The sequence below is a fragment of the Taudactylus pleione genome, unplaced genomic scaffold (genome assembly GCF_031769625.1).
Source record: "Taudactylus pleione unplaced genomic scaffold, aTauple2 ptg000117l, whole genome shotgun sequence".
NCBI lineage: Eukaryota > Metazoa > Chordata > Amphibia > Anura > Myobatrachidae > Taudactylus > Taudactylus pleione.
In genome coordinates, this window is record NW_028284519.1 from 20620702 (window position 1) to 20631005 (window position 10304).

Consider the following 10304-nt stretch of genomic DNA (forward strand, 5'->3'; position numbering starts at 1 on the left):
CAAATAACATAATAAATATTTAAAACAGAAAGAGAAAAATGCTATTCTTACCCTTTGCCCCCTCCATCTCTCACATTGCCCCTCTCCATGCCCCCCGCCCTCCTTACTCATCTTTAGTTGTGATCATCAGCGCCAGTCTGCAGCATCGCTCCTCAGATCAGACACTTCTCTCTACGCCAACCAATCCCTCACTCGTGCAAAAATAAAATAATTTACATACAAAAAAAGAAATGCACTGGCTGGCCTCTTTAGGCTACCAGCAGCAGCAGCAATCCGGTGACAACATCACGTGTGTAGGGAGCCCAGCGGTACCTGACAGAACAGTATGCCCACAGTATTACTGCCCTTGCTGAGTGGGACCTCCCATTTTTTGCAAGTTCTCACACATTCATATCGGGGTCAGTAAGGAGACGAAATGCATCTGATGCGTTACAGGATTTAAAGGAAAATGCAGGTGCACACTCTAAGCACGAAGACTACTAATAGTCAAAACCATTATAATAAACTCTACAATTAACATAAATAGTATACATGAGGCTCTTAGCATGTTTGGCTAAAAATGCATTGCCATCCACCATGTCAAGATGCAGTCCCATCAGATGGGTCCCTAACAGTGACATGCTGTGAGGTAAAGGGCTGGGGAGGCACTGGCTCGTATCAGAGCCAGATTTACATATATGAACCTGAGGGTTAATGTAGGCATTATACTGGAGATTTGGTGTGTTTTGATCAGGGATGTGCGGAAAAAATTACCCGAAATGGAGGCGTAATTGCTCCCGTGGGGGTGGGGGGGGGCTGGGAGATTAACCGGTGCTGCGTTGAACAACGCAGCTCGGTTAAGTCATGCACAGGGGGCGTGATGCCTCCTGCTGCATTACCAAATCTGCAAAGGATCGCAATTGCAAAGCTGCCATATTGTTACCATGAAAAGAGGAAGATGTAGGGTGTAGTTGCATACCCAGGGCAGCCATTTACAGTGATTTGTATAGGAAGGTCAGTTCAGGCACCAAAGTCAGCGATTCAATTCAAAATTCACTGCCTTTGCCTCCGCCTCCTCCTCCAGAATAAAGCACACTACAGTACCAGTGTGGTGAGCTGACCAATGTGGCACATTGGACAAACACTCGTGGCACAGTGGTTGAAAAACACTGGTGTAGGTGCAGAACACCCTTACTCTATTGGAATATACTCCAGCATACAGTGGACTTCATGTGACCTGAACCAGACTCCTGGACTTTTGTTCTACTTTGAAAGTGGCTATTAGTCAGACAGAACGTATTCAAGTCTTCAGGAAAACTTCTCTCACCACTCCAAGGGACCAGTCAGAGCGTGATTGCTGTTCCGCTCACCACTAAGGACCCTCAGCGTGAGTAGGTATGAGACTACACACTTAATTTTGGACCTACCACCAAGCTTCATTAAATCCTTGTCCCAATTAAGAAGTCATAGTGTCCTGTTCTTATCTAATATTACTGAATTCCACTGAACATGTATAGTAATGCATGTAGGTTTAGGGGAAGCCAAGCAAATTAGAGTGCTGGACACCCCCTTACAGTGACGTAAATGAGGATGCTGCAAAGCTCCACCCCCTATTAAATAGGCTAGTATAGCCATTGCGATGGTTAGGCTAGCCTATCTAATGGTTGCGCTGCGATCGGAGTACTGGATTTGATGCCGCAAGCCCAGGAACCATTCGATGCTGGGCTTCTGATGTACTTCCCTAGAGGGGAACAAACTCCACAGGGATAATGGCATAGTGTTGACCATCGGGTAGAAGCCATCAATGTTTTGTGCATGCACAGTCAGTGCATTTGTAATTCACTATTGGGCTTAGCCATCGATATTATGCCAGAGGTTCTCGAACTCTAGGCCTGATTCAGACCCGCTCGCTAGCGGGTCGATGTTAGGCCACTGCGCATGCCGCAGCAGGCTCCGATGTGCGCGAGATCCAGCTAGCGACGGGCGCTCAGTCGATCCGGGTCTCGCACCAAAAGGGGGCGGCTGTCGATTTTGAGCGACAACCTGCAGTTTTGGAGGCGTGGCTTCACAAACGGAGGTGTTCCCATGCGAACGCCTGCCCTTTATGGGCAGCCCCACTGACATCACCCGTAATATCAGTGAGCTTCCTGCTCTATTAGAGCCAGAAGCTCTCTGGGGCTTGCGGCCACGAGACCCTACCACAAGGGTCTTGTCGCAAGCTAGATGGTCGAGATGGTCTTGACCATCGAAGACCATCATCCTGGCCGCTCGCAATAGCTGTGGAGGAGGCCGCTCCACACAAAAAAAAAAAAAAAAAAAAAAAAAAAAAAAGCCCCGATTCAGAGCGAGCGCTCTTTTAGAGCGTCCGGCTCTGAATCAGGGCCTCTGTCCTCATGGCACCCTAAAGCTGGGCATCCACTATACAATTTTCTGTCAGATATCTGTATAATCTGGCTGGTTGGAATGAGAACCTGGTAATGTATGGGAGCAAATGACAGTCGATCATATGGTTTTAAACACTGGAAAATGGACAAAAAAATAAATTGTTCAAGTTGGTTACATTTGTGTGTTTTAACCAGTTTGTCTGAACGACCATTTTTGGCTGTTTTCCAGTGTTTATGAGCATATGGAGGACTGTCACTTACTCCCATACATTACCAGGTTTTCATTCCAACCAGCCAGATTGGACAAATATCTGACAGAAAATTGTATAGTGAATGCCCAGCTTAACAGTCAAGGTTTTAAGAATAACCATGCTTGAACACAGGTGACTTAATTAGTACCTCAGTCTTGATTTAACCATCTGTGCTCAACTATGAATATCCTTAATACCTGGACCATTAGGGTGCCTTAAGGGCAGTTTTGAAACGTCTGTATTATGCCATCCGTAGCTGGCCACTGATGGTTAAAAAAACACTCACAATAGGCCTCAGACCATCGATGGTTGCTAAACAGTCGATGGCCAACCCTAGTCTAGCACTATTTTCATGTCATCAATCTCCCTGTAAATCATGTCTCATACAATCTCCCATCTGAGGACAATCAGTAGTACGTTGTAATGGTATTAATAAAATACACAAAGCCTGATTCAGAGGTTTACCTCCCAATACAATGCTTAGGGTGGGAAGTCTGATCAACTATTTGTCACACGGATGTCTCATTTGCATTTTCCAGTTATTGCTCTCTATAGTAGATGCAGTGTGCATGCAGGTGTAACATGCCATGGTCCAACATCAGGAAGGGTGGTTGAGTAGTGACAATGATTTTACTACAGGGATCAGACAACCTGATTTTTTTTGCAGCCATCTTCCTGCATGGCTGAACCAAAGTAGGTGTCCCTATTAGGAATATAGAAAAGACTACAACAAAGGTAGTTTGTGACTCTTTAATACCAAAAATAATTGAAAGTTACATATTTGCCCAGAATATACATTTTCTTTCTAACATGCATACTGCCCAGATCTAATAATCAGTAACATTACTATGCAGGTACAGGCTTGTAGCAGATCACTTGCAGCAGCTGCACTTATCACGTCCCTCCTCACACTCACAGCCCTGGCTGCATTTCTTGCAATCTGCTGGGCAACAGGAGCAGCAACCTGTAGGGTAGAGAGAGACACATTAACGATTAAAAAAAAAAAAAAAAAAAAAAAAAACCTATCCAGACAGTATCTTGTGCAGTAATTTAAAAAGGCGCTCAGGTAGATCAGTCATAGATCCATACATCCATCTACTTATTAACGAGGAGGCAAACCATGCCCAAGATTTCATGCCCAGGTTCTAGAGCAGGGGTTCCCAACCACGGTCCTCAAGGCACACTAACAGTCCAGGTTTTAGGGATAGCCATACTTGAGCACAAGTGACTTAATTAGTACCTCAGTTATTTTGATTTAACCATCTGTGCTCAATCATGGATATCACTAAAACCAGGACTGTTAGTGTGCCTTGAGGACCGAGGTTGGGAATCACTGTTCTAGAGTCTACTCTAGACTCTAAGGGGTAGATTTACTAAAGTGCAGGTTTTTAGAAGTGTAGATGTTGCCCATAGCAACCAGACCATAGTCATTACATTATAAAAAGGTGCTAGATACATGTTTAGTAGAATCTGATTGGTTGCTACAGGCAACATCTCCACTTCTAAAACCCTCACTTTAGTAAAATACCCCCCTACAGATACTTATTTCTGCTACTCACATTTCAAAAAGATAAAGAGTAGAGGACACAGACCTAGTCAAATGATGGCCTATATCATACATAACCGGCTAGGGTTACAGTGAGCCATCTCGTTCAGAGAATTATTACCAGTGTTTGCTTACACTGCAGCCTACGTGGGATAAATAGTACCCCTTTTACACCAGAGCAAAAACCTGGGTTTTTGCTGGGTCTACCCGGGTCGCAGCTCAGTGTAAAAGGGTCCCTGAAAAATAACCTGGGTCAAGTGACCCTGCAATCCAACCCAGGTAGCTACCAGTGTTGGACCCAGGTAATGGTGCAACCCGGGTTATCTGACCTGGATCATGCCTAAAATGAGTGGATTGGTGGTTGTGGAGCATTCACCTCCCACTTTTTATGACCTCACAGGTTTAGCAGGGCAGACCTCAGTTCAGTGTGAACAGGGCTGACCTGGGAGTAACCCAGATCAAAGGTGCAGTGTAAATGGGTCTGACCAGGGTTGGAACCATGTCCTGGGTTTTTGGTGGAAAAGAGGTATGAGAGTGAACAACTAAAAAAAAAAAATCACACAAGCATCAAGATATTGACACACACACACACACGCACACACATGCACACACGAGTAACACTTAAGATACACCAGCATGTCAGTCTGCCCCATAGTTTTTTTGACTCACAGTACAGTAAGCACAAGGATTTTGTTTGTTTTTGGAAGAGGGGGAGGGGGGAATTACATTGCTCCTGTTGCATTTCATTTGGTCCATCAAATATTCAGACAATTCTTGCCCTGCACTAGAAAATCAGGGGTTTAACATAGGATTACCATAATATCCCTTTAAATCAGGGACACATGAATTACACAGGTTCCATGCCAGATTAACACGCAGATGTCAGCCAGCCACCTAACCTGTATAATTCATGTGTTAATGATTAAAAGGGATATTATATGAACCCCATTATAAAATTCACAGTAGCAAGGAACTATATTGGAATACGATTATCTCAATCAATGTCACAAATTAATCAGTAGTGGTGTTAGCTTCTTGATTATCTGGATCACACCACCACGATTTCCTGGTCACAGATTTAGGAATCTGATGCTACAATGGAACAGGGGATGCTAGTTGGTTTAAAAAAAAAAAAAAAAAAAAACTGAAATATTTTATCACATATACAAAAAAACTCCAATGAAGGAGCCACCTCACTGCAGCATTTTGCATAACATTTCCCCACAACAAGCCTTCATATGATCTACAGTCCTCAAGGCACACCAACAGTCCAGGTTTTAAGGATAGCCATACTTGAGCACAGACGTCTTAAGCTGCATACACGTAACAATTTTTTTTTAACGATTTAACTAGAACGACATCGTTAAAAAAGAAAAAAATCGTTCAGTTTCTGAGTTATAACGATGAACGATAATAGTTCATGCACGTTCCAGTTTGTAGTTTATCGTCCATTTCTGACTGACCAACTTAACGATTTTCATTAAGGGAAGGTACATTTTTTTGTTCATCGTTGAAAAAAAAATAAATAAATAAATAAATAATCGGTCATTACACTTAAAAAATCTGAAAAACTGAACAAAAATTGTTCACTAACAAAATCATTACGTGTGTATGCACCTTTAATCAGTACCTTAGTGCTCAAGCATAGATATCACTAAAACCTGGACTGTTAGTGAGCCTTATGCTGGGTACACACTGGCCAATATATTGGCCGATCAATTGATCGGCCAATATATCGTGCCCGTCAGCCAGTGTGTACAGACGATATGTCTGAACTACGTTCAGACATTTCACATTGGCTGTGCTGTCCATTGGCAAGTGTGTACGGGCGATCAGCCGATAGCCCGTACACAGGGGTGCAGAGAGGGTGGGGGGGAGCCACGAGCGGGTAGTACTTACCCGGGTCCGGCACAGCTCCCCATCCACAGCAGCCCAGCACACACTGCGGTGTGCTGGGCTGCACTGGGAGACTGTCCGAAGCTGCTAAAGCAGCAGCCCAAGCATTCTGCTATGCCAAAGGGGGGGGGGGGGGGGGCCCATGCTGATCGCGCCTCCCTTTGGCTGTGCGCTGGGGTGAGGGGCACACAGCGCCCCCTCCCCAGCGCCGCATCGGAAATGGGGTTTTTTTCCCTGAAGGAGGAGTGGCCACACCTCCACCGATTAGGCCACACACCCTACCCGCCCCCAGTCCAGCTCAACCCACTGCAGCAGCAGATGATGGTTGTTCAGTGTGTATGACCGACCATCATCTGCAGATATACCTGTCAGGTGTGTATCCACCACCTTGAAAAAGTCTGTTTAACGGATGAAACGCGTTGGGCCACACCCCCTACTCACATTGATTTTTCTATGAAAGAACTTTGGTATAAATTATGCCATTTAGAGACTTTTATCATAGTCTATGACTTGTGTATAGTCTGCTGATTCCAGACTCCCCTGAGTCATAAGTTGTATTGAAATAAATTAGTTTTTACCAGACTGGAGTCTGCAGTATATTCCATACTTTATTACTAAAAGTGCAGCAGCATACTCCACACATTCAATACCCTCACAAGCAGCAACAAGAGCACCGGGATAAGGAGAACCAGCAGGAGTGATACAGCATATTGGGTAAGTACAAGCTAATTCTTACCTACCTGCACCATTGTGTTCACCATGATCCCTGATACTGTGCCAATATATTATATTTGAGGTGGAATGCGAACATGGAGACTTATGGTAACATCAACTAGATATAAGAACACCCATCCTACAGACATCACGGACTATAACCCTTTGGTGGCCACGTATTCATTGGGACTATCGAAAAGATCCATCTCCATAAGAGACAGCAGGATTTTTTGATTGCATACATTCCCGGTCAGGGATAAGGAACACACGTCATCTTCATAACTGATTAATTATCTTTAAGAACACCCTACCCACAGATTCAAGTCGGGACTTTTTGTTTAAGACACTAGTAAGACATTTTGCAGTGTAACATCAAGAAAGTGACTTATTTATCCAATTTATACTTCCATTTACATATTTTAATCGCCCCAGAGCGCACCACTATTAACTATTTATGTAAACGTTTATTCGGAAGGTGGGGATACCTTTACTAGTGGAGCAGCTAGGGACGATTTTTCAATCAGGATTGAGAGCGCTGTAAACCCCTATTTTTTTATCATCTGGTGGGTACCTGTCAGGTGTGTACCCACCTTTAAGGACCGAGGTTGGGAAACACGAATGTAATAAATTATGCAAATTAGACTTACCTTTCTTACAGGACTTGCATTTGCAGTTTTTACACTTGCAGTTACCCTTACAGGAGCAGGGGGCACCTAATTGGGAAACAGAATACAGGTTAAAGAAATAAAATAAAAATACATAGGAGCCTATGTATAATAATCACATCAGTGCCACGATTATGAGCAGTCTGTATCACGACTGCCTTTCATTTATTTACAAAAATGCCGCAGCTATGCACTAAATGTAACGCACAATGGCAGTGGTAATCACAGTTGCTGCAAGTTACATCCCTGGCGTATTAGAGGGGTCTCCTCCTGCACACGCACAGCATCAGTTTCCAGAGCTGGACAGAGGCTGCGGGAGAGGGATCACATTTCAGAGTGATGCATAAAAAGGTCAGACTATCCTTTGATCAGAACGGGGACTGACGGGCCCCATCCATCTGCGATGGATTGCCACAAACCCGTGATGTTGCAACCCAGCATTACAGAAATCCAACATGTTGGATTTTGCCGATCGCGATCAAAAAAATAATCGCGATCGTCAAGTCGCCGACATTTAACATGGCAAATGTCTGCGATCCTGTGACGGATCGCAGAACATTGATGGTGGGAGGTCAGTGTTTCCACCTGGAAACGCCGGCATTTCCCATCGCATCACAACTTACAGTCGCTGATGTATGGCCACCTTAAGATCTGCAGCACTAATGAGCCTATTGCAGGCGATTTCTGTGAAGTCTCCTGTATTATGCTATTTGTGCATAGTGGGAATACATACAATTTGGGCTTGATAAATAGGTACCATGTCTTTAGATAGGACACAGACTTCTACATTACACAGGAATCTTATTTTGTTTTATAACATACAAGAACCCCACTAACCTATTCATAAAACAGGATATTCAGAGTTTGAGCATGCTCATCACAATTAACTGATTTGTTTCGAGCCTATAATAGGTATTTCCACCCTATAATAATAACTAATGACCTCTTACTTTACCCAGCTCTCACATATATTCCATTTTCACAATGACTAATTCCAACCCCCATGTATAAATAACATCTGATTATACAGCCATCATATAATCCCCTGTATACCTGATTCGCAGTTACACTCCTGAGGATCCATGTCGTGGCTTTGCTGTGCTGTAGCTGGATAGGAAAATCTCTGTATAGATGATGATGTTGTTGTTATGCAGTGACTGTGTTACAGAGGCTCTTTTATATGCACCAGATTCTGTGCTGAGTGCAAAACAGACAAGTGCAGGAACACACCCCCATCCGTGACCAGACCCACGTGTGTGCAGCCACAGATACAAGGACGTGATGTGTGCACTCACTGATTGCAGATCAGTTCTATTCCTCAGTGGTGTGCAAAATACATTGGTGATTTAGGTCACAATACTGTCGTTTTCTCCTCTATACCTGTATATGAATTCTGGCAGTACATCTGCCTATCTCACTCTTCTTTTTATTGCATGATAAGTCTGTTTCTGCTTTTCCAAACTATTTTCCAACTTAGATAACGTATTTGACAGCAGTAAGCTGTTTTTCTTACATCAGTTTACAAACTCAGCCCAAGTTAATGCAAGTGACAGACAAAATAGCTGGTAAAGATCATTATTGCACTGAGAAAAAAAAGAGGTTGGTACATATGGGGATGTGAGAAATGGGATAGGGCGGGATGAACTAAACCTAAAGGGTGGGCTGTAGGCATGGCCATCCGTGGTGGGCGGCCGATGCTAACTAATTTTGCCTCGATGGCAGAGAACCAATGGTTCTCTGCCATCGATGGATGAGTGGGAGCCTATTTTTTTTCCTTAACAGAACGGAGCTTAGCCCCGCCCCCCAACATCACTAAGCCCTGGGTCCATCCCCATTTTTGATTGACCTGCGCCCGCCGTACCCCTAGCAGCGGTGACCATTAAGGGGCTGCAAACCATCAATGGTTCACCATAGATGGTTTTTGTGCTATCGATGGTAATCACTGATGGGCTATGGATGGACATCTTAAACCCGGCATCGAATGGTTGCCTGGCTTCTGACATCATATCCAGCATCGCAACCATGCGATGGTTATACTTAAGCCTGAAAAGGGGTGGAGACTCTGGCCAAGGGGCGGAGCCTTGCAGCACACTCCTTTCACATCACAGTGGGGGCACGCCCAGCAATCTCCGATGTAATGCGCATGTGCGGCACCACCGCAGCTAATTCGCATGCACTGGTCCCGGCGCCTGCCAGAATCATTGCGCAAGCGCCGGGACTCAGCCAGCCACGGCCAGACTAGTAGCAGCGTTAGCCTCCCTCCGGTAAGAGGGCAGGAGCCGCTGCTGGTCAACACTCACCAGCTTTGTGGAGCTCCCTGGGACTGCAAGGAGATGAGAGATGAGTCAGCAACAGCTCACTCGCCTCTACGTAGTCAATGGACACTGAAGCTTAGTGTAGTGAGAGGTGAGTTACAGTGAGTAGGGGGTGAGACAGGCTCCCAGCACTCAGACCCATCTCCATGTGTGCCTCCTCAGCCATTGACCTCACCGCATGTAACTGCCATCCCTAGTTGGATGTGCTAAAGTGAAAATGCAACCAAAACTGAGAAAACTGCTAGGAATAGGAACCCTCTCAGTGTCCCCCGTGGCTCTCACTTTGGTCAGCGCATGCGCAGAACGACTCCCAGGTCATGAACCCGTAAGCCCCCTCTTCACAAAGCACAGCTCTTTTCAGAAGAGTTGTCATTTGCTATTGTAATTGCATTTGTACATGCATACCGGTGTTATTAATGTCGGTATGCGTGCGGCAAGTGGTGGAATGTATCACATCCATAACCCGATGGTTGATACATCCCAACTGTCGTCTTCACAGGTTTTACCACATTTCCCATATGTACAAAGCTCCGTAAAGCAAAACCTTCCGGAAG

The 10304-nt window shown here is 44.8% G+C and overlaps 1 protein-coding gene across 1 annotated transcript; it reads right to left on the minus strand.

The window, feature by feature from the left end:
* Positions 1–3350: 3350 nt before the first annotated feature.
* On the minus strand, positions 3351–8598 carry LOC148524690 (metallothionein-like). Its single transcript, XM_088471901.1, has 3 exons — positions 8489–8598; positions 7418–7483; positions 3351–3578 (listed from the first exon to the last, which is right to left on the minus strand). Exons 1-3 carry the CDS (start codon positions 8517–8519, stop codon positions 3487–3489), a joined length of 189 nt encoding a protein of 62 aa, XP_088328027.1. The 5' UTR covers positions 8520–8598; the 3' UTR covers positions 3351–3486.
* Between the last annotated feature and the right edge of the window lie 1706 nt (positions 8599–10304).